General features: G+C 42.8%; 1 protein-coding gene across 1 annotated transcript; it reads right to left on the bottom strand.

Annotated features, from left to right (window-relative positions):
- Window positions 1-3,391: 3,391 nt before the first annotated feature.
- Window positions 3,392-25,236, bottom strand: LOC117513568 (ankyrin repeat domain-containing protein 34A). The gene is made up of 2 exons (XM_034173730.1): window positions 25,124-25,236; window positions 3,392-5,149 (listed from the first exon to the last, which is right to left on the bottom strand). The coding sequence occupies exon 2, from the start codon at window positions 5,062-5,064 to the stop codon at window positions 3,505-3,507; it is 1,560 nt and encodes a 519-aa protein (XP_034029621.1). The 5' UTR covers window positions 5,065-5,149; window positions 25,124-25,236; the 3' UTR covers window positions 3,392-3,504.
- Window positions 25,237-25,527: the final 291 nt, after the last annotated feature.

Below are 25,527 nucleotides of genomic sequence, written 5' to 3'. Positions count from 1 at the left end.
TGTCACCTCCCTACCTGCCTGACATGGTAAAGCCCTACATACCGGCCTGGGCTCTGCGTTCTCAGGGTGCAGGACTACTTTGTGTCCCTCGGGTGAATAAAATGTCTGTGGGTCACAGAGCTTTCTCTTATCGTACCCCTGTTCTGTGGAATGATCTCCCTGCACAGATACAGCAGTCGCACTCTGGAGGTTTTTTACCCTGTTTTATCATTAGTATTTTATGTGATTGCATGTTTTCTTTTCTTCTTTTTTATCTTTGTTTTTATTCTTTTACTGTGTTTTTTTTTTTAATCTTTTGATTCATGTTGTTGTTTTGTGTTGTGTGAAGCGACTTGAGGTGACCACGTCGTGACTTGGCACTATACAAATTAATAAAATTTGAATTATTATGGTTTTTGTATTTACATTTTGTTACTTGTTTGATTATTGTTTCGTTATTATTGTCATTGTTTTTGTGTTTACTTCATTATTATTGTTACATTATTATTGTCACTGTTTTCATGTTTACTTCATTATTACTTATTGTTACTTATTACATTACTGTTATTGTTATTATTGTCATTGTGGTTTTTGTATTTATTTGTTGTTGTTAGATTATTATCATTATTGTCATTGTTGTTTTTATGTTTACTTCATTATTATCGTTACATTATTATTGTCATTGTTTTTATGTTTACTTCATTATTACTTATTGTTACTTATTACATTACTGTTATTATTGTCATTATTGTGGTTTTTGTATTTATTTGTTGTTAGATTATTGTTATCATTATTATTGTCATTAATGTTGTTTTTGTGTTTGCTTCATTATTATTGTTACATTATTATTATTGTCATTGTTTTTATGTTTATTTCATTACTACTTATTGTTACTTATTACATTACTGTTATTGTTATTATTGTCATTATTGTGGTTTTTGTATTTATTTGTTGTTGTTAGATTATTGGTATCATTATTATTGTCATTATTAATGTTGTTTTTATGTTTACTTCATTATTATTGTTACATTATTATTATTGTCATTGTTTTTATGTTTACTTCATTATTACTTGTTACTTATTACATTACTGTTATTGTTATTATTGTCATTATTGTGGTTTTTGTATTTATTTGTTGTTGTTATTGTTATCATTATTATTGTCATTATTAATGTTGTTTTTATGTTTACTTCATTATTACTTATTGTTACTTATTACATTAATGTTATTGTTATTATTGTCATTATTGTGGTTTTTGTATTTATTTGTTGTTGTTAGATTATTGTTATCATTATTATTGACATTAATGTTGTTTTTATGTTTACTTCATTACTACTTAGTTACTTATTACATTACTGTTATTGTTATTATTGTCATTATTGTGGTTTTTGTATTTATTTGTTGTTGTTAGATTATTATCATTATTATTGTCATTATTAATGTTGTTTTTATGTTTACTTCATTACTACTTATTGTTACTTATTACATTGTTAGTTATTATTGTCATTATTGTGGTTTTGTATTTATTTGTTGTTGTTAGATTATTATCATTATTATTGTCATTATTAATGTTGTTTTTATGTTTACTTCATTATTACTTATTGTTAGTTATTACTGCATTGTTGTTATCATTATTGATGTTGTGTTTGTATATGGCAGCGCGGTGGCTTAGTGGTTAGCACTGTTGCGTCACAACAAGAAGGTCATGGTATTGACTCCCACTTGTGTCCTTTCTGTATGGAGTTTGTGTGTTCTCCCTGTGTTTGTGTGGGTTCCGGCTCCCTCCCACATCCAAAGACATGCAGGTTAGGTGGACTGGAAACTTTAAACTGTCTGTAGGTGTGACTGTGTTTGTTTGTATGTGACCCTGTGTCAGACTGGCGTCCTGTCCAGGGTGAACACGTCTCACGACTCCAGCCCCCCCAGCCTCTTGACGAGTTCTCTCATGGAAAATGTTGGAGGAGAGAGACCTTTTTTTTTTTAATTCAAAAAGAGAAACTTATAATAACCCAGCATTGTTCCACCATGGGGTCTCATCCCGATTGGAACGTGGTCTTAATTTGACTCCTGTACTTCTGGCTTCTTGACTGCAGCATTCAATTGGAACTCAAACTGGGAACCACCCTGTCCAGAGAAGGCAGCCCGTGGTCCTGCCCCTGAAGCCAGGATGGTCAACCAGTGTTGAACTGTGACCTGCAAATACAGGAACGTTGGGCTGCTGGAGGAGTTGATCTGTGGTTGTAAAAACTAAAACTGCCCTCTTTAATTTTTTATAAATGGAGGAACCGTTTTATTTTTTGTCACCTTGTCATCAGTATTGACTTTGGACTTTGTGTCAAATCTTTGTTTAATTCAGTTATTTTTGGTGCAGCCCGCCCCAAAAGACCCAGGTGAGGTTTTAATTTTGACTGAGTTCACTGGGACAGCAGTGGGTGTCATCCAATGCAGGTTCTCAGTCCTATGGGGAACTAATCTGATTCAGATTCTTAGTCTTATGGGGAACTATCCTGATTCAGATTCTCAGTCCTATGGGGAACTCTCCTGATTCAGATTGTCAGTCCTACAGGGTAATTATCATGTTTCAGATTCTCTGTCCTATGGGGAACTATCCTGATTCAGATTCTTAGTCCTATGGGGAACTATCCTGATTCAGATTGTCAGTCCTACAGGGTAATTATCATGTTTCAGATTCTCTGTCCTATGGGGAACTATCCTGATTCAGATTGTCAGTCCTACAGGGTAATTATCATGTTTCAGATTCTCTGTCCTATGGGGAACTATCCTGATTCAGATTCTTAGTCTTATGGGGAACTATCCTGATTCAGATTGTCAGTCCTACAGGGTAATTATCATGTTTCAGATTCTCTGTCCTATGGGGAACTATCCTGATTCAGATTCTTAGTCTTATGGGGAACTATCCTGATTCAGATTGTCAGTCCTACAGGGTAATTATCATGTTTCAGATTCTCTGTCCTATGGGGAACTATCCTGATTCAGATTCTTAGTCTTATGGGGAACTATCCTGATTCAGATTGTCAGTCCTACAGGGTAATTATCATGTTTCAGATTCTCTGTCCTATGGGGAACTATCCTGATTCAGATTCTCAGTCCTAAAGGGAACTCTCCTGATTCAGACTCTCAGTCCTACAGGGAACCATCCTGATTCAGGCTCTCAGTCCTACGGGGAACTCTCCTGATTCAGATTCTCAGTGCTACGAGGAACCGTCCTGATTCAGATTCTCAGTCCTACGGGGAACTATTGTGTTTCAGATTCTCAGTCCTATGGGGAACTCTCCTGATTCAGATTCTCAGTCCTATGGGGAACTCTCCTGATTCAGATTCTCAGTCCTATGGCAAACTATCGTGATTAAGATTCTCAGTCCTATGGGGAACTATCCTGATTTAAATTCTGAGTCCTATGGGGAACTATCCTGATTCAGGTTCTCAGTCCCATGGGGAACTATCATCATTCAGATTCTCATTACCACGGGGAACCATCATAGCATGCTCCAGCTTGTCCATTTATCAATCCCCACTCGACTCAATGACCTTTTCTGCCAAGATCTCCCGGAATGTAGACAGCTGCTTCATCTGCTCTGTCTGCATCGAGTGTCTTCTCAACAGCTTCTTTTTCATTTTGAAGTCAGACCCCCGTTTGGGTGAGGCTGGGGCCACTGGGACCAGGATTTTGTTAGTGGCATGGACTGGAGAGGTAGCCTTACCATTAGCCTTGATCTCTGGGATGGGTCTGTGAGGGTTGATGTTCAGAGGAGGCAGAAAGCCAGGTCTGGTGTGGGAAATGTGGTCAAGTAGGAAGGTCCCAGAGCCACGACGCTCAAGGAGCCCTGGGGGCCGCCTGCGTAACGAGCTGGGAGAAACAGAATTGGGGATGTTCTCCAGTGACTCCCGGGATGAGCTGGTAATCAAGGAGAGAGGAGAGGTGTTGTACCATTTACGTTCCACAGACACCCGGCCAGAGTCTGGAGACCCTGGGCTAGATTCTGGACAGAGGTGGTTCTCAGCAGTCAGGACACGGGTGGTGGTGGCCCCAGCTCCTCCAACATTCTCCTGGTATTCTGGTGCTGTATTCCTTCGATATAAAATCTGGTGCTGCTGAACTTTATCAGCCCAAGAGGAACCACAGAGAACACCATAGTCCTCGGAGAAGGATTTGTCAGTCAGTTTGGGGGAGCAAGGATCATGGGTTTCAATGCTGTGTCGTCGGGATAACAAAGGCCGCACCGGTTCTGTGATGGACAGGCCATTCATCTCTGAGATTGTCCTGCTCAAATGCCAGCTTCCCTCCTCCTGCAGATCATGATCTACCATCTCCTGTGGAAGTCCAGTCAACGCTGAGTGTGCGACCAGGCCCCAAGGCTCAGAGTTGAGCCTCTTCAGCAGCTTGTGTGGTGCCAGTCTCTTCTCCCCTGGAGGATGTCCAGAAGGTATAGGTAAAGCTGAGCTCAGTGCAAAATTAAAGATCCCGACTTTATCTGCTGCTGGAGAGCTAGAGGTGCCAATCTCCACTTCAGATGGTGACATACAGGTGGGGAATAACTTGTCCACAACACCCGGTGATGGCGGGGAGTTGAGATACTGCTTTGTCTTCTTTGTGCCTGAAGGAGACATATCTGTTGTGATAATGATCACTTCTTTGCCTTTGGCCTTACAAGCATCCAACAGGACCTGCAGAGTTTCGTGATCTCCTTTGTTGATGGCGTGGACCAGAGCAGATGAGCCCGAGTAGTCTTTTAGGCTGGGATCAGCTCCACTCTCCAGAAGAAGAGAGACCACTTCCTTGCCTGCCTTCTCAGCACAGGCATGTATCAGTGCTGTGCGCCCGCTTTTGTCTGGGATATTTGGATCAGCACCTTTCTCTAGAAGGTATCGCACCATCTTCAGGTGGGTCTGAGGATCATTGTAGGTGGCTAAGCAAGCAGCTGAGATGGGTGTCTCACCGCGCTCATTGCCCTCGTTGATGTAAGCTCCGCCCTCCAGCAGCAGACGAGTCAGTCTCAGCTTGCCTTGAAAGACGGCCTTGAGGAGGGCGTTCCCCTCGGTTTGGAGGGGTCCTCCATCTCCCATGGTTCCTCAGCTTTTTCTCAGATAATCCACTTGCTGAAAGTTAACTCAATGCTCAATGGCTGTCTTCCATTAGACGTCACATGACCTGAGGAAGAAAGACAGTCCAATCAGTGAATTTTCAATAAATGTGACATGGACCTTGGACTGGATTTATTTTGAGCTGCTTTGTCTGAATTAGAAGCTCAAAGCACTTTACAATGATGCCTCATATTCACTCATTCACACACACACACACACACACGCATGGTGTCAGGGTGCTGTCACGCCCACTGGGAGCAACTCTGAAGAGAGAAAGGACCTTGCCCAAGGACCCTTAATGATTGCTTTGTCCTTCCTTGAAGATGTGTCCCATCCTCAGCTAGTTCCTTTTTATTGTGACATTTTTGTCTCAGTTTACTTCAACAAGCAACCATTAATATGCTAGCATTAGCATTTTGGCATGCGACCACTATGGAGCTTTATACAAATGTGTGTGTTTTCAGAGTTTAAACACCGGCATCATCAGAAACTGTTGTGATACTACCGGGAACTGGAACTGACTCAAAATGCTTTAAGGCAGGAGTTCAAGGGAAAAAAAGGTTTATTGTAATAATGCTGGATAAAAAGGTGATATTTCCAGTGACAGAGATCAGCAGACATAGACACTGGAGGACAGACGACAGGTACAGGAAACCAGGTGGGCCAGTGGCACTGGTGATGGCTGCACACTGCACAAAAACAAACACAAAATTAGAGCTCATACACAATTAGACGAACTAAATCAAGCACTCTTCAAGGACAAAGAATTTCACTGGAGGCCAGTATTACCATTCTCGGAAACAGATAATCTTGTGGCGTCCTTCTGTTCAGCTGAGGCTTAAGCCTGGTTCACACGGCAGGATAATTAGGCCAATATCGGACCCGATCTTCCCGTTCCGACAATCTTAAGGACGCCCCGACAATTGTGATGACGTCAAAGATAATCTTATCAGATATTCCTGCCATGTGTGGTGTGTTCAGAGCGCTCTGATCTGCTCGGAAGGGTGTCAGGACGCTCCGATCGCAAATCGGGGATATTCAACATGTTGGGTTTTTTTGGCCCGATATCGCAGCGTGTGTTGTGTCCTCCGACCACAAACGAGCAGCCTGCTGAATGTGACGTGCAGCCAATCACAAAGCGAGGTGACGGACATACGGAGCGAAAAATAAAATCAAAACAGCTGTTCTGACTTACCAGAAAGTCCGGTGGTCGCGCTGTCTCCACTCCTTTAAAGAACACCTTTCCTTTTCCTTTTTTTATCGTTTTTCCCTCTGTTTTAAATAGTCCACAAAGTACCTCCGTTTGTTTACTCTGAAGTCACGTTTAATCTCGAGAGATTTTGGTGAGATTTCCTGTCTGAACTGTAAATGTTCGTGTGTTAAATCTGTTGGTGTGTGATGTTGTTCTTACCGTGTGGCTGAACACCACACACTGTACGACCAAACCTGTTAGAGCTATGATTTTTTATCTTCACGTGTGTGGTCTCTCAGGTTTCGGAAACCTAAAGATAATTTTAAAATCCTGTCTGTGAACCAGGCTTTAAGTAAACATTGCTCATTTGACGCAGATGTTGGTGATGATCAGTTTCACTGGTAGGTAAACAGGAAGGAGGGGAGAAAAACAAAACAGGAGCCAGACCAATTCTACAGACCACAATGGCACTCCTGCTCGAGGACAGCCCCCAGGCTCCTAGGAGTGCTCTTCATGCCCATAACTCTCCCAGTCCACCAGATACTGGAAACCCCAGTGACGCACATCCAGTAGGCGTTGCACTGTCCAGGCTGGATGGCAATCAACGAGCCGGGTGGGAAGAGGGAGATTGGCTGGAGGATGCAACGAACTGGTCCAGACTAGGGCTGCAACAACGAATCAATAAAATTCGATGACAACAGGCGTTGGCTGCTGGCCGTTTCTGACACCAGTAGCGACCAGGGCACAGAGGAGATCAGATGCTGTTTCGTAGAACTACACAGTTAGAATATGGCAGATGCAAGTAGACAAAAGAAAGTTAAGACTTCAAAAGTGTGGGAGCACTTTACGTTAAACAACGCAAAGACGCTTGTTAACTGCAACATGTGCAAGTTGGACCTCGCATGGCACGGGAGTACGACGTAATGATGCAGCATCTCAAATGAAAGCATATCAGACTCATCAATGAGGAAGGGGAGAGCTCAGTGTCTGGGCAAGTTAACAAATGTTTGTTTATTTTTGTGTAAGCAGTCGTAATTAGGGATGGGTATCGAGAACCAGATCCTTTCGGGTATCGTAAGAAATGATTCGATCCACCGACATCAGTAACCTTTTTGCTTAACGATTCCCTTATCGGCCCTTCAGAGTGGCTGTTGTTTTGGGGGTGTTTTTCAGGAAAATGATCATTTCTATATATTGATTACAGACCCTGCAGCAGGTCTGTAATCAGCTTTTCTGCAGAGCGGCTTTGCTTTGAACCTTGAACCAATCGAAGTAGTGATTCGCAGATTGAAGCAGTGAGTCGATCTATTGCTTCGTTGGTTCATTTTTGTTCTTTCGCTTTATTATTCCCCCGCTAAAACCCTAAACAGTCTGTGAGTATTATTCACCTTTTTATGTTAATCTGACCTGTTATGGTCTTCTGAAACAGTTGATACATGTATTTTATAACTAAAAAACGGGACCGATGCTAACGCGTTAGCATGTCTATGGCATTTTCAATGTTAAAGTTAGCATTAAGCAGTTGCAGGTGTCAGCATGTTCGAGTGCATTTGTTTTCTGTATAATAAGCGTATGTTGTCATAATTGAGTCAAATGTACTACAAATTGTAATATTTTTTAAATGTAATATTTAATAATCTAGTCAGGCTCAGGCTGTCTGTGCGTCTCCCAGAGCAATGAGGCGAGTGGCAGAGTGAGAGACAAAGAAAAAGAACAGTAACAGCACCGACAGTTTTTTATTAATGTTGTCCCTGTACGTTCAGGGCAAAAACGTGGGAGAAGCAGAGAGAGACAAAGAAACCGTAAACAAGTCCACGCGCTTCTTGGCACCTCTGCCTTAACCACGTCAACCCTGAAGGAACCCCGTTGGGTTATAATGTGATTTTTTTTCTAATGTGTGCAGTTTAGCTACAATATACTGACAGTACCACCCACTTGTTTTGTATTCATGTAATCATGGAAAAAATGTTGCTGTCAAAAATGTACAAGATATTTTTTATATCATTTTTGAAAAAAAGCCACTAAAAATCCTTGGGGGCTTACAATGTTTCCCAAAGTATTCAGTACACTATGTAAGCTCAGGGTTGTTTTTAAAGACATTTAAGAGTCAACACCACAGTGTATGTGAGGGAGTAATAAAAGACGTGAATAAAAGCAGTTCTGTTGTTAAATAAAGTGATGGAAGTAGAGAAAAACTGTTTCCCTGGCACATTTTAAAAAAATTCCCCGTTAATCCGATTAATCGATTAATCGTGTCTAAACCCCATCAGATTCATCGATGATCCAAATAATCGTTTGTTGCAGCCCTAGTCCAGACTGGCCGGAGGTGGGAGACATGGAACACCGGATGGACACAGAGAGATCATGGCAGGCGCAAATGAACCACCACTGGGTTGATGATACTGTCCACCATGAAAGATCCCAGGAACTGCAGGGCCAAGTTGCGAGTCGTCACCTGCAGTGGAATGTTAGCCAAGGATAACTACACCTCCTCCCTGGGACGATAGAGCAAGGCCGGGGTCTGATGGCGGTCTGTATAGCGGGGATCTTAGCCTCTGGAGTCAAGCAGGGCAAAATGTGTGGAAGCCCAGACTCTGCAGCAGTGGTGGAGGTGTGCATAGATGCCGCCAACTCCTCTTGCTCCGGGAGCAGTGGGGGTTGGTATTCAAGGGAGCACTCAAACAGGGTCAGTCCAGTGGAGGTGCTCACCTGTGAGTTTGTGGGCATACTCGATCCAAGACAGGTGGTCACTCCAAGCCGCAGGGACCCTGGCGGTGACATAGTGGAACACGGATTCCAGCTCCTGGTTTACCTATTCTGTCTGGCCGTTGGACTGTGGATGGAAACCAGATGACAGTCTGACTGTGGCCCCAAGGCAGAAAAAAGCTCTCCATAACTGTGATGTAAACTGGGGTCCACGGTCAGAGACCATGTCCAGAGGTATGCCATACAGATGGAACATATGGTGGACCACGAAGTCAGCAGTCTCTTGGACTGTAGGGAAGTTGGAGAGGGGGATGAAATGGTTGGCCTTGAAGAACTGATCTATGATGGTGAGGATGATGGTATGGCCATGGAAGGCTGGAAGACTGGTGACAAAGTAGAGACAGACCAAGGAGGATGTGGAAACGGAAGTAGACAGAGAAAACCAGTGGTGGGTTGGTGTTACAACTTTCCTCTTGCAAAAACAGAACAGTTTCCCTATAATGACTGAGGAGGGGATGATATTCTTAGAAGTACTTGAGTCTATGTCCAGGGTGAACTGTTGCGATAAGGCATCTGATTTGGTGTTCTTGGATCCAGGTCTTTAGGTGATAGCAAAATTAAACTGACCAAAAAAACAGGGCCCACCTGGCTTGACGGGTATTAAGTCTCTTGGCATTCTGAATGTAGAAGAGATTCTTATGATCAATCCAAACAATGAACAGATGTGTGGACCCTTCCAACCAGTGTCTCCATTATTCCTTAATGGCTAACAGTTCTGGTTACCAACATCATAGATAACCTCAGCTGGAGACAGGAGTTGAGAAAAGAATGTGCAAGGATGTAATCTATTATCAGACCTGCTCTGGAAAAGTACAGCCCCGTTCCCGGTTTTGTAAGCATCGACCTCCACTGTGAACTAGGATCCGACTGGATGACAGCTGGCACCGAGATGTACCGATGTTTCAGATGGGTGAAGTCCTGGTTGGCAGTGGGTGTCCAGCTGTATGGTGTTTTCAGAGAGGTGAGAGCAGTAAGTGGCAAAGCGACCTAATTGCAGATGAATTTGCAGAAGTTAGCGAATGCTAAGAATCGTACCTGCTTGAGTGTAGTGGGAGCCGGTCATTCCTGAACTTCTCAGATCTTATCAGAGTCTGGTTTAATTTGTCCTTGCTCAATGATGAAACCCAGGAACGTGACTGAGGGCAGGTGGAATGCTGGAGGACCTGACAGACGTGCACCTGGTGTTCTTTAAGGTCTTCGAAAAAGATAAGGATATCATCTAAGTAGAGGACCACAAATTGGTTGAGAAAATTGCGCAGCACATCATTTACCAGTGCTTGGAACATTGCAGAGGCATTAGTAAGACCAGTGATGTTCAAAGTATTCCAGAAAGGGCAGAGAGGGTGCAGGTTTTCTTTGCAGCCACTGGATCCAGAAGGTGATTTCACTGATTAACATCACTTTGAGCAGATGGGATGAGTTCATTACAGTTCAAAATGCAGCTGGCAACGCTGTGACGTTCCAGCCTGCCCTGGCAGTTAAAATGCAAAATTCTGCTGAATATTTCACAGTATTGAAGGCGCCCTGACAGTTACTAAATAATCTTTCAGAGGCCGTCTGCCCCCCATGAGATACACATCAGCGACTCCCCCTGAGTAAGCTTGTAAGGTAGGTGACTTCACTGGTATCTGTCCTGAATCTGGAGGGTCTCTGAGGAAAAAAAAAAACAAAACGATCAGACTACTGAAGCAAACATGATGAACAGTGAATAAATCTGCCAGAGAACAGTTCTGGGTCACAAACTAACCAATTGTGTGCTGATGTGTTAGTGGTCATTAACTTGCGAGGTCAGTGCTTGGGGGTTGGACCGGTACTGGATGCAGGGATCATACTTGTGATTCAGTTGGTGCGTGCGATGAACTGTGCACAGAGTTGTGATACCCGAGCTGATAGTTGTTGGTTGCTGTTCTGGAGGTCCTAGATTTGCTGATTATCTTGACCCAGTAAGCTGCCCTGCAAGGAGAATGTGTGGTGGATCGTGCCTGCCCCAGCTGAGTCCATGTTGGCCAGATTATTCTGTTGAAATACTATCAGGAACTAGAAACGGACTCAAAATGCTGTAAGGCAGAAGTTTAATGGAAAAAAGGTTTATTCTAATAATGCTGGGCAAAAATGCAATACTGCAAATGATGGAGACCACGAGATATAGACACTGCAGGACAGGCGGCGGGTGCTAGAAACCAGGCAGGCCAGTGGAACTGGTGATGGCTGCAGACTGCACAAAAACAAACACAAAATTAAAACTCAAACACAGAAGAATTAAGTTGAGCACTCTTCAAGGACAAGGAATTTCACTGTTTAAGTAGACGCCACTGATTTGATGCAAGTATGCTGCAGCCACAGGTGTTGGTGATGATCAGCTCCACTGGCAGGTAAACAGGAAGGAGGGAGGAAGGAACATAGAACATAACAGAACAGTCATAACAGCTAACCTTCATCAGCGTTGGCAAGCTAACTAGCTTGCTAACGCTTTCGTTTTTATTTTATTTTTTAGCACTGTTGTCGTGCTGCTCCACAGCCTGCCTAGTGGATTTTTATTTTATTTTAGCACTGTTGTCGTGTGTTACCTGTGCTGCTCCACAGCCTGTCTAGTGGATTTTTATTTTATTTTAGCGCTGTTGTCGTGTGTTACCTGTGCTGCTCCACAGCCTGTCTAGTGGATTTTTATTTTATTTTAGCACTGTTGTCGTGCGTTACCTGTGCTGCTCCACAGCCTGTCCAGTGGATTTTTATTTTATTTTTTTGGGCGCTGTTGTCGTGCGTTACCTGTGCTGCTCCACAGCCTGTCTAGTGGATTTTTATTTAGCGCTGTTGTCGTGCGTTACCTGTGCTGCTCCACAGCCTGTCCAGTGGATTTTTATTTTATTTTTTTGGGCGCTGTTGTCGTGCGTTACCTGTGCTGCTCCACAGCCTGTCTAGTGGATTTTTATTTAGCGCTGTTGTCGTGCGTTACCTGTGCTGCTCCACAGCCTGTCTAGTGGATTTTTATTTTGTTTTAGCACTGTTGTCGTGCGTTGCCTGTGCTGCTCCACAGCCTGTCCAGTGGATTTTTATTTTTATTTTATTTTTTTGGGCGCTGTTGTCGTGCGTTACCTGTGCTGCTCCACAGCCTGTCTAGTGGATTTTTATTTAGCGCTGTTGTCGTGCGTTACCTGTGCTGCTCCACAGCCTGTCCAGTGGATTTTATTTTATTTTTTTGGGCGCTGTTGTCGTGCGTTACCTGTGCTGCTCCACAGCCTGTCTAGTGGATTTTTATTTAGCGCTGTTGTCGTGCGTTACCTGTGCTGCTCCACAGCCTGTCTAGTGGATTTTTATTTTGTTTTAGCACTGTTGTCGTGCGTTACCTGTGCTGCTCCACAGCCTGTCCAGTGGATTTTTATTTTTATTTTATTTTTTTGGGCGCTGTTGTCGTGTGTTACCTGTGCTGCTCCACAGCCTGTCCAGTGGATTTTTATTTTGTTTTAGCACTGTTGTCGTGCGTTACCTGTGCTGCTCCACAGCCTGTCCAGTGGATTTTTATTTTATTTTAGCACTGTTGTCGTGTGTTACCTGTGCTGCTCCACAGCCTGTCTAGTGGATTTTTATTTTATTTTAGCACTGTTGTCGTGTGTTACCTGTGCTGCTCCACAGCCTGTCCAGTGGATTTTTATTTTATTTTTTGGGCGCTGTTGTCGTGCGTTACCTGTGCTGCTCCACAGCCTGTCTAGTGGATTTTTATTTAGCGCTGTTGTCGTGCGTTACCTGTGCTGCTCCACAGCCTGTCCAGTGGATTTTTATTTTATTTTAGCACTGTTGTCGTGCGTTACCTGTGCTGCTCCACAGCCTGTCCAGTGGATTTTTATTTTATTTTAGCACTGTTGTCGTGCGTTACCTGTGCTGCTCCACAGCCTGTCCAGTGGATTTTTATTTTATTTTTTTGGGCGCTGTTGTCGTGCGTTACCTGTGCTGCTCCACAGCCTGTCTAGTGGATTTTTATTTAGCGCTGTTGTCGTGCGTTACCTGTGCTGCTCCACAGCCTGTCTAGTGGATTTTTATTTTGTTTTAGCACTGTTGTCGTGCGTTACCTGTGCTGCTCCACAGCCTGTCCAGTGGATTTTTATTTTTATTTTATTTTTTGGGCGCTGTTGTCGTGCGTTACCTGTGCTGCTCCACAGCCTGTCTAGTGGATTTTTATTTAGCGCTGTTGTCGTGCGTTACCTGTGCTGCTCCACAGCCTGTCCAGTGGATTTTATTTTATTTTTTTGGGCGCTGTTGTCGTGCGTTACCTGTGCTGCTCCACAGCCTGTCTAGTGGATTTTTATTTAGCGCTGTTGTCGTGCGTTACCTGTGCTGCTCCACAGCCTGTCTAGTGGATTTTTATTTTGTTTTAGCACTGTTGTCGTGCGTTACCTGTGCTGCTCCACAGCCTGTCCAGTGGATTTTTATTTTTATTTTATTTTTTTGGGCGCTGTTGTCGTGTGTTACCTGTGCTGCTCCACAGCCTGTCCAGTGGATTTTTATTTTGTTTTAGCACTGTTGTCGTGCGTTACCTGTGCTGCTCCACAGCCTGTCCAGTGGATTTTTATTTTATTTTAGCACTGTTGTCGTGTGTTACCTGTGCTGCTCCACAGCCTGTCTAGTGGATTTTTATTTTATTTTAGCACTGTTGTCGTGTGTTACCTGTGCTGCTCCACAGCCTGTCCAGTGGATTTTTATTTTATTTTTTTGGGCGCTGTTGTCGTGCGTTACCTGTGCTGCTCCACAGCCTGTCTAGTGGATTTTTATTTAGCGCTGTTGTCGTGCGTTACCTGTGCTGCTCCACAGCCTGTCCAGTGGATTTTTATTTTATTTTTTTGGGCGCTGTTGTCGTGCGTTACCTGTGCTGCTCCACAGCCTGTCTAGTGGATTTTTATTTAGCGCTGTTGTCGTGCGTTACCTGTGCTGCTCCACAGCCTGTCTAGTGGATTTTTATTTTGTTTTAGCACTGTTGTCGTGTGTTACCTGTGCTGCTCCACAGCCTGTCTAGTGGATTTTTATTTTGTTTTAGCACTGTTGTCGTGCGTTACCTGTGCTGCTCCACAGCCTGTCCAGTGGATTTTTATTTTTATTTTATTTTTTTGGGCGCTGTTGTCGTGTGTTACCTGTGCTGCTCCACAGCCTGTCCAGTGGATTTTTATTTTGTTTTAGCACTGTTGTCGTGCGTTACCTGTGCTGCTCCACAGCCTGTCCAGTGGATTTTTATTTTGTTTTAGCACTGTTGTCGTGCGTTACCTGTGCTGCTCCACAGCCTGTCCAGTGGATTTTTATTTTTATTTTATTTTTTTGGGCGCTGTTGTCGTGTGTTACCTGTGCTGCTCCACAGCCTGTCCAGTGGATTTTTATTTTTATTTTATTTTTTTGGGCGCTGCTGTCGTGTGTTACCTGTGCTGCTCCACAGCCTGTCCAGTGGATTTTTATTTTATTTTTTAGCACTGTTGTCGTGCGTTACCTGTGCTGCTCCACAGCCTGTCTAGTGGATTTTTATTTTATTTTTTAGCACTGTTGTCGTGCGTTACCTGTGCTGCTCCACAGCCTGTCTAGTGGATTTTTATTTTATTTTTTAGCACTGTTGTCGTGCGTTACCTGTGCTGCTCCACAGCCTGTCCAGTGGATTTTTATTTTTATTTTATTTTTTTGGGCGCTGCTGTCGTGTGTTACCTGTGCTGCTCCACAGCCTGTCCAGTGGATTTTTATTTTATTTTTTAGCACTGTTGTTGTGCGTTACCTGTGCTGCTCCACAGCCTGTCTAGTGGATTTTTATTTTTATTTTATTTTATTTTTTAGCACTGTTGTTGTGCGTTACCTGTGCTGCTCCACAGCCTGTCCAGTGGATTTTTATTTTTATTTTATTTTATTTTTTAGCACTGTTGTTGTGCGTTACCTGTGCTGCTCCACAGCCTGTCCAGTGGATTTTTATTTTTATTTTATTTTTTAGCACTGTTGTCGTGCGTTACCTGTGCTGCTCCACAGCCTGTCTAGTGGAGTTTTATTTTTATTTTATTTTTTTGGGCGCTGTTGTCGTGCGTTACCTGTGCTGCTCCACAGCCTGTCCAGTGGATTTTGATTTTTATTTTATTTTATTTTTTAGCACTGTTGTTGTGCGTTACCTGTGCTGCTCCACAGCCTGTCCAGTGGATTTTTATTTTTATTTTATTTTATTTTTTAGCACTGTTGTTGTGCGTTACCTGTGCTGCTCCACAGCCTGTCCAGTGGATTTTTATTTTTATTTTATTTTTTAGCACTGTTGTCGTGCGTTACCTGTGCTGCTCCACAGCCTGTCTAGTGGAGTTTTATTTTTATTTTATTTTTTTGGGCGCCTGTTGTCGTGCGTTACCTGTGCTGCTCCACAGCCTGTCCAGTGGATTTTGATTTTGATTTTATTTTTTTGGGCGCTGTTGTCGTGCGTTACCTGTGCTGCTCCACAGCCTGTCCAGTGGAGTTTTATTTTTATTTTATTTTTTAGCACTGTTGTCGTGCGTTGCCTGTGCTGCTCCACAGCCTGTCCAGTGGATTTTTATTTTTATTTTATTTTATTTTTTAGCACTGTTGTTGTGCGTTACCTGTGCTGCTCCACAGCCTGTCCAGTGGATTTTTATTTTTATTTTATTTTATTTTTTAGCACTGTTGTTGTGCGTTACCTGTGCTGCTCCACAGCCTGTCCAGTGGATTTTATTTTTATTTTATTTTTTAGCACTGTTGTCGTGCGTTACCTGTGCTGCTCCACAGCCTGTCTAGTGGAGTTTTATTTTTATTTTATTTTTTTGGGCGCTGTTGTCGTGCGTTACCTGTGCTGCTCCACAGCCTGTCCAGTGGATTTTGATTTTTATTTTATTTTTTTGGGCGCTGTTGTCGTGCGTTACCTGTGCTGCTCCACAGCCTGTCCAGTGGATTTTTATTTTTATTTTATTTTTTAGCACTGTTGTCGTGCGTTACCTGTGCTGCTCCACAGCCTGTCTAGTGGAGTTTTATTTTTATTTTATTTTTTTGGGCGCTGTTGTCGTGCGTTACCTGTGCTGCTCCACAGCCTGTCCAGTGGATTTTGATTTTTATTTTATTTTTTTGGGCGCTGTTGTCGTGCGTTACCTGTGCTGCTCCACAGCCTGTCCAGTGGATTTTTATTTTATTTTTTAGCACTGTTGTCGTGCGTTACCTGTGCTGCTCCACAGCCTGTCTAGTGGAGTTTTATTTTTATTTTATTTTTTTGGGCGCTGTTGTCGTGCGTTACCTGTGCTGCTCCACAGCCTGTCTAGTGGAGTTTTATTTTTATTTTATTTTTTTGGGCGCTGTTGTCGTGCGTTACCTGTGCTGCTCCACAGCCTGTCCAGTGGATTTTTATTTTTATTTTATTTTTTAGCACTGTTGTCGTGCGTTACCTGTGCTGCTCCACAGCCTGTCTAGTGGAGTTTTATTTTTATTTTATTTTTTTGGGCGCTGTTGTCGTGCGTTACCTGTGCTGCTCCACAGCCTGTCCAGTGGATTTTGATTTTTATTTTATTTTTTTGGGCGCTGTTGTCGTGCGTTACCTGTGCTGCTCCACAGCCTGTCCAGTGGATTTTGATTTTTATTTTATTTTGTTTTAGCACTGTTGTCGTGTGTTACCTGTGCTGCTCCACAGTCTGTCCAGTGGATTTTTATTTTATTTTTTGGCGCTGTTGTCGTGCGTTACCTGTGCTGCTCCACAGCCTGTTCAGTGGATTTTTATTTTATTTTTTAGCACTGTTGTCGTGCGTTACCTGTGCTGCTCCACAGCCTGTCTAGTGGATTTTTATTTTATTTTAGCACTGTTGTTGTGCGTTACCTGTGCTGCTCCACAGCCTGTCTAGTGTCGGATTCCCTGTTTGGGAATCCGCTAGCTTAGCGTAGCTACTAGCTCTTAGCCGTTTTAGCATGGCGGCTTCTCCTGTCTCTCCCGTACTTTTCTGCTCTGGGTGTGAAATGTTTAGTTATTCCTTGGCCTCCTTTAGCAGTAACGGTACATGTAATAAGTGCAGCTTATTCGTAGCTTTGGAGGCCAGGCTGGGCGAATTGGAGACTCGGCTCCGCACCGTGGAAAATTCTACAGCTAGCCAGGCCCCTGTAGTCGGTGCGGACCAAGGTAGCTTAGCCGCCGCTAGTTCCCCCCTGGCAGACCCCGTGCAGTCGGGAAGGCAGGCTGACTGGGTGACTGTGAGGAGGAAGCGTAGCCCTAAACAGAAGCCCCGTGTACACCGCCAACCCGTTCACATCTCTAACCGTTTTTCCCCACTCGACGATACACTCGCAGAGGATCAAACTCTGGTTATTGGCGACTCTGTTTTGAGAAATGTGAAGTTAGCGACACCAGCAACCATTGTCAATTGTCTTCCGGGGGCCAGAGCAGGCGACATCGAAGGACATTTGAAATTGCTGGCTAAGGCTAAGCGTAAATTTGGTAAGATTGTAATTCACGTCGGCAGTAATGACACCCGGTTACGCCAATCGGAGGTCACTAAAATTAACATTGAATCGGTGTGTAACTTTGCAAAAACAATGTCGGACTCTGTTGTTTTCTCTGGGCCCCTCCCCAATCAGACCAGGAGTGACATGTTTAGCCGCCTGTTCTCCTTGAATTGCTGGCTGTCTGAGTGGAGTCCAAAAAATGAGGTGGGCTTCATTGATAATTGGCAAAACTTCTGGGAAAAACCTGGTCTTGTTAGGAGAGACGGCATCCATCCCACTTTAGAGGGAGCAGCTCTCATTTGTAGAAATCTGGCCAATTTTTTGGGATCCTCCAAACTGTGACTGTCTAGCGTTGGGACCAGGAGGCAGAGCTGTGGTCTTATACACCTCTCTGCAGCTTCTCTCCCCCTGCCATCCCCCTATTACCCCATCCCCGTAGAGACGGTGCCTGCTCCCAGACCACCAATAACTAGCAAAAATCTATTTAAGCATAAAAATTCAAAAAGAAAAAATAATATAGCACCTTCAACTGCACCACAGACTAAAACAGTTAAATGTGGTCTATTAAACATTAGGTCTCTTTCTTCTAAGTCCCTGTTGGTAAATGATATAATAATTGATCAACGTATTGATTTATTCTGCCTAACAGAAACCTGGTTACAGCAGGATGAATATGTTAGTTTAAATGAGTCAACACCCCCGAGTCACACTAACTGTCAGAATGCTCGTAGCACGGGCCGAGGGGGAGGATTAGCAGCAATCTTCCATTCCATCTTATTAATTAATCAAAAACCCAGACAGAGCTTTAATTCATTTGAAAGCTTGTCTCTTAGTCTTGTCCATCCAAATTGGAAGTCCCAAAAACCAGTTGTATTTGTTATTATCTATCGTCCACCTGGTCGTTACTGTGAGTTTCTCTGTGAATTTTCAGACCTTTTGTCTGACTTAGTGCTTAGCTCAGATAAGATAATTATAGTGGGCGATTTTAACATCCACACAGATGCTGAGAATGACAGCCTCAACACTGCATTTAATCTATTATTAGACTCTATCGGCTTTGCTCAAAAAGTAAATGAGTCCACCCACCACTTTAATCATATTTTAGATCTTGTTCTGACTTATGGTATGGAAATAGAAGACTTAACAGTATTCCCTGAAAACTCCCTTTTGTCTGATCATTTTTTAATAACATTTACATTTACCCTGATGGACTACCCTGCAGTGGGGAATAAGTTTCATTACACTAGAAGTCTTTCAGAAAGCGCTGTAACTAGGTTTAAGGATATGATTCCTTCTTTATGTTCTCTAATGTCATATACCAACACAGAGCAGAGTAGCTACCTAAACTCTGTAAGGGAGTTAGAGTATCTTGTCAATAGTTTTACATCCTCATTGAAGACAACTTTGGATGCTGTAGCTCCTCTGAAAAAGAGAGCTTTAAATCAGAAGTGTCTGACTCCGTGGTATAACTCACAAACTCGTAGCTTAAAGCAGATAACCCGTAAAGTTGGAGAGGAAATGGCGTCTCACTAATTTAGAAGATCTTCACTTAGCCTGGAAAAAGAGTTTGTTGCTCTATAAGAAAGCCCTTCGTGAAGCTAGGACATCTTTCTACTCATCACTAATTGAAGAAAATAAGAACAACCCCAGGTTTCTTTTCAGCACTGTAGCCAGGCTGACAAAGAGTCAGAGCTCTATTGAGCTGAGTATTCCATTAACTTTAACTAGTAATGACTTCATGACTTTCTTTGCTAACAAAATTTTGACTGTTAGAGAAAAAATTACTCATAACCATCCCAAAGATGTATCGTTATCTTTGGCTGCTTTCAGTGATGCCGGTATTTGGTTAGACTCTTTCTCTCCGATTGTTCTGTCTGAGTTATTTTCATTAGTTACTTCATCCAAACCATCAACATGCTTATTAGACCCCATTCCTGCCAGGCTGCTCAAGGAAGCCCTACCATTATTTAATGCTTCAATCTTAAATATGATCAATCTATCTTTGTTAGTTGGTTATGTACCACAGGCCTTTAAGGTGGCAGTAATTAAACCATTACTTAAAAAGCCATCACTTGACCCAGCTATCTTAGCTAATTATAGGCCAATCTCCAACCTTCCTTTTCTCTCAAAGATTCTTGAGAGGGTAGTTGTAAAACAGCTAACTGATCACCTGCAGAGGAATGGTCTATTTGAAGAGTTTCAGTCAGGTTTTAGAATTCATCATAGTACAGAAACAGCATTAGTGAAGGTTACAAATGATCTTCTTATGGCTTCGGACAGTGGACTTATCTCTGTGCTTGTTCTGTTGGACCTCAGTGCTGCTTTTGATACTGTTGACCATAAAATTTTATTACAGAGATTAGAGCATGCCATAGGTATTAAAGGCACTGCGCTGCGGTGGTTTGAATCATATTTGTCTAATAGATTACAGTTTGTTCATGTAAATGGGGAATCTTCTTCACAGACTAAAGTTAATTATGGAGTTCCACAAGGTTCTGTGCTAGGACCAATTTTATTCACTTTATACATGCTTCCCTTGGGCAGTATTATTAGACGGTATTGCTTAAATTTTCATTGTTACGCAGATGATACCCAGCTTTATCTATCCATGAAGCCAGAGGATACGCACCAATTAGCTAAACTGCAGGATTGTCTTACAGACATAAAGACATGGATGACCTCTAATTTCCTGCTTTTAAACTCAGATAAAACTGAAGTTATTGTACTTGGCCCCACAAATCTTAGAAGCATGGTGTCTAACCAGATCCTTACTCTGGATGGCATTACCCTGACCTCTAGTAATACTGTGAGAAATCTTGGAGTTATTTTTGATCAGGATATGTCATTCAAAGCGCATATTAAACAAATATGTAGGACTGCTTTTTGCATTTACGCAATATCTCTAAAATCAGAAAGGTCTTGTCTCAGAGTGATGCTGAAAAACTAATTCATGCATTTGTTTCCTCTAGGCTGGACTATTGTAATTCATTATTATCAGGTTGTCCTAAAAGTTCCCTAAAAAGCCTTCAGTTGGTTCAGAATGCTGCAGCTAGAGTACTGACGGGGACTAGCAGGAGAGAGCATATCTCACCCGTGTTGGCCTCTCTTCATTGGCTTCCTGTTAATGCTAGAATAGAATTTAAAATTCTTCTTCTTACTTATAAGGTTTTGAATAATCAGGTCCCATCTTATCTTAGGGACTTCGTAGTACCATATCACCCCATTAGAGCGCTTCGCTCTCAGACTGCAGGCTTACTTGTAGTTCCTAGGGTTTGTAAGAGTAGAATGGGAGGCAGAGCCTTCAGCTTTCAGGCTCCTCTCCTGTGGAACCAGCTCCCAATTCAGATCAGGGAGACAGATACCCTCTCTACTTTTAAGATTAGGCTTAAAACTTTCCTTTTCGCTAAGGCTTATAGTTAGGGCTGGATCGGGTGACCCTGGACCATCCCTTGGTTATGTTGCTTTAGACGTAGACTGTGTTTCATAATTATTGTATGGCCTTGCTTTGCAATGTGGAGCGCCTTGGGGCAACTGTTTGTTGTGATTTGGCGCTATACAAGAAAAAAGTTGATTGATTGATTGATTGATTGAGGGGAGAAAAACAAAACAGGAGCCAGACCAATTCTCCAGAATGTTTCAGCAGAAACATGGTTTCATCTGCCATGCTTGGGCAATATTTAAGGACAAAAGTCAAGTGAACACTGACCAGGTCCGTTGCTACTTGCTAATTGTGTAGAATGAACGGAGGTGGACTCGGTGGAGCTTTGCAATCGTGTGTTTTCAGCCAACTTTCAAGCCTATAAATTCTGGTTGAGCATTTGAAAACAGCACAGTGCACACCTGTCATTATTGTATGTATCGCTTAAAGCCTTTGAAACAATCCCTGTAAAAGCCTTAACTTTTACAGTCCGCTAATGCTACTGTATACAAAATTCAATGGGAGCGGTGTGAGTTTGGTAGTTGGGATTTTTGCCCCCGTTTAACCCACGTATGCGCAGATGTGTTGTGCACTTCGCTTATTCTTGTCCTTTATTTCCAAACAGACAAATACATTATGAACACTTACATTCTATTACAAATCCATACATGAAGAAACATTCATCAAAGTTAAAATGAACATCAGGCCGTTCAAAGTATATTTATCAGTGTCAGATTTTTGCTTTCTGTGTCCCGTTGTTGAAGGATGAAGACAGTAAATGTTCTTCCTGCTGGTTGTTCAATTTCAATTTAATTTCATTTATATAGCGCCAAATTACAACAGAGTTGCCTCAAAGCGCTTCACACAGGTAAGGTCTAACCTTACTAACCCCCAGAGCAACAGTGGTAAGAAAAAACTCCCTCTGAGGAAGAAACCTCAAGCAGACCAGACTCAAAGGGGTGACCCTCTGCTTGGGCCATGATACAGACATAAATTACTGAACAATTCACGGATGAATATACAAGAAATGCTGTTGGTGCACAGGACAGGAGTTGTTGTGTTTCTCTCTGAGTCAAAGGAGTCGTTGCAACGCAGTACTTTGATTAAAAGTTGACTGCAGAGAGGAAAACACACAAAGACGTGGAGAAAGTGAGAACCTGCTAAAACAATGATGAAATGTTTAAAAAAAAAAAAAAACAACAGAAAACCACCATTTAAAATGACAAAGACTCAGACGAGGATCAAAGAAGGTCTGAAGGTCCCTGTGAGTCCTGGAACAACTAGAAGATGTCTGTGTGAAGACAAACGGACAAGAGACCCCACAGAGTCCCACTGTGGGGGGGAAAAAACCCCCCACATGTGAAGAGGTTTGACAAAGAACACACTGACTGGACTGCAGAGAAACAGAGCAGTATTTTGTTCTTTTTGGGTCTCGGGGTCACAGACTGAAGCCACAGTGAAACCTGTGGAGCATCATGATCTGGAGATGTTTCTCAGGTCTACTGATCACATCCCGGGATCAGTTTGAACAGATCAGAACACTCGAAGAGGAAATGATTCAACCAGGCAACGACCCCAAACACACCAACAAGTCAGCAGCATCTTGGTTCCAGACCCACCAGGTTAATGTTACGGAGAGTCCGGTCCAACCCCAGGACCTGAATCCAACAGAAAACCTGTGGGGTGACGTCAAAAATACAGTTTGTGAGGCAAAACCAAGAAAAGCAGAGCAAGAAAAAGGACCTGGACTGGAAGACCTGTTCACAGTAGACGGAAGCTGGTCGACTCCACGAAACACAGACATGAAGCAGGTCTCAGAAACAGTGTTCATACAACTAAATATGAGCTCAGTCGGTCACAGGAAAGAGAAATCTACAAGCATTTCTCACTTCATACAGCAAATGTTGGAGTTTGTACACAAAAAATACACACTGATATTTTATCAACAGTCTAATATTCATTTTTCTTCACTTCCTGTCAAGTAATAAATCTGATGAATGTTTCTTCATGTACTGATTTGTAACAGAATGTTCAGTGTTGCACTTGTGTGGACGTAAATAAAAGAAATGATCAGGATTCTGAGCTTTACTCACTTTTTAAACACACACATATTATTTTGGACACTTGTGCACTTCACCAGCTAACATCAACTGGTTTTTATTTTTATCCTTTAATTCTTGTTGTGTTTGATAAAAATTCTGTTTTTGTTTCTCTTCTGCTTCCTTTGGATTGCTGCTTCGCTGAGTTGCATTGCTTTTAAAATTGCCGTTGACCTGGACCGATGAAGAAAAACTGAAACAGTTACAAACATAAAAACATTTAGGAAGTAAAGGAAAGATAAAGGAAACAATGTAGGAAGCAGGGACACAGGAAGGAAAGGCAAGGATGTTAGGATGAGCAAGTGAGGAAGGTTGAAAGGAGACAAAAAGTGGCCTTGAGTTTTTGCTTCTGTGTTTCCCTTTAAAGTTGCTCTGACGTCACAGCGGTGGATGGTTCCCTCTGGTTTGACCTTTGACCTCAGATGAAGTTGCTGCATGGTTTAGTTTTTCTTTAGAAGCTCACCTGAGTTCAAGGTCAAAGGTCACATCTGTATGTTATTTCTACCCAGTTCTTTCATGTAATTTGCTGCCCCTTACCAAGAACCAAACCACTGAGGTCCTCATTTTGAGTTTATTAAAGGTCACGACACAAACCAGGCCTGTGTCCCTCACAGACAGACAGTGTCCATCTTGTGAAGGTACACAAAGTTACTTGTACAGCACGTTTTATACCTTGTGGGTGTTAACAATGGGTGTGGTTTAGTCTCACATTTCTAATATTACTGGCTCTCACCAACAGGGGGAGCTCTCCCTGTGTCTGAAACTTGGACATATGATGGAAGTGAAACTTAACTTACATTTCTCAGAACTTCCAAACAAATAACACAAATACTTGATAACTAACATAGAATAAAGAATTAGCACAGATATTATCTAACATGTACTTGCTGCCACATGCGTCAAATTGAACGGCAGCTAAGATTCTGAGAACCACCGTTACAAACGTAAACGAGTGAGTGAGGTGAGAAAAATGACAAACTGTTCCCTAAAATTAGAAACCTTAAAAGCAGTAAAGGAGTCGGAAGCTCGCGCTGTGAAAACCCGGAGAGAACATTTTTAGTGTCGTTCCACGTGTCACATTTTTCACCAGCCTATCAGTAAACGGTTTGTCGTTATGCCCCCGCCAGCAAGTCATGACCTCGGAGGTCACGATATGAAAAACAGTGACGGACAGAATTTCAGCTTTTCTCAGCAAACACACAGAACAGTTGTGGACTTTATGACATCATACAGGTGTGTCTGTTTTTCTGTCAGCACTGAAAACACACGTTACATGAACATCAGAGTTTTGTCATGAACAGTAAGTCCCTTCAGTTGCTCCTGTGTTTTCCCTCGGGGTCGCCACAGCAGATCCAAGCTGGACCTGCATGCAGATTTGGCACAAGTTTTACACCAGATGCCCTTTCTGACGCAGCTCCACCTCACATGGAGAAATGTGGCAGCGGTGGGGTTTGAACCAGAGTAAACACTGAAACTACAGAGTGAGTGCCCCAAACCACAGGCTCCGCCCCCTTAGCCTTCAAGATGACTGATGCTGCCAATCACTGAATCAGTGTTCATTATGCTGAAACAAAAAAGAAGAGTTCTCCGTGCTTCTGTACACCACAAAGAATCCGGTACAACCAGGTAGGATGGACAGACTTGTAGAAAAGGAAACAGGTGCTGAAAAGTCTAATAAGGTCAGACCTTGTTAGACTAACATTATTATTTCCTTCCCTCTATGTTAATTATTTTGTTGTCATAAAAATGAAACACAAACTGAATTCTACCGTAACTTTCTAAACTAATATTTTGGTGTTTTCAGAGGATCAGTGTTTTTTCTTGTTGCTGACTCACTACAAACGCTAGGGGGCAGGCTTGTTGTCTAGTAAATCTGTGCTAAAAACAAACAGCAAAAGCAGATGAATCATTTCTAGCGCCACCTGGTGGCCGCCTGTGCTGTAGCTGGAGACGTGACGTCACAGCGGCGGATGAAGACGATGATGAAGACTGTGCAGGAATGCAGCTCGGATGATGACGTCACGCTGACGCACTGTCTGTGTTTGTCGCGGTGTGGCTTCGGTCCAGATGTTGCGGTTTGATGCGGTAAATGAAGGTGAAGCGCGCGCACATGAGGATGCTGTCGGTTACCTTTGATGTCTTTGATCCGTCCGACGATCCGCAGTGCAGCCGTCGCGTGCACGCGCACACGCGCCGGCCAGAGGAGGAGGTGATGGTGAGGAGGTGAAGAAGGAGGCTTCGTTTCCACTGAGGAGGATGAAGCCGCAGCTTCTCCCTCCGTCTGACCCCCCCGCCGTTAACCGGTAACCGTTAGCTGTTAACCGGTAACTGCCGCACTGGCTCCTCCTCGTCCTCGTCACATCTTTATTTCTTTATTAATTTCATTCAGGACCGAACATAACTAACGCAAATAATGTAAATACAAAAAAAAAAAAAAAGAGAAAAAAAATTCACTTTTATTGGAAACGTCTCATTGAAGGATTTAATTTAGAAAAATAGACGTGACGTCATCGTTCAGTGTTTTTTGTGTCGCA

This window comes from Thalassophryne amazonica, chromosome 7 (genome assembly GCF_902500255.1).
Source record: "Thalassophryne amazonica chromosome 7, fThaAma1.1, whole genome shotgun sequence".
Taxonomy (NCBI): domain Eukaryota; kingdom Metazoa; phylum Chordata; class Actinopteri; order Batrachoidiformes; family Batrachoididae; genus Thalassophryne; species Thalassophryne amazonica.
The sequence above is the reverse complement of the archived record's forward strand: the minus strand, read 5'-3'. Positions and strand labels throughout refer to the sequence as shown.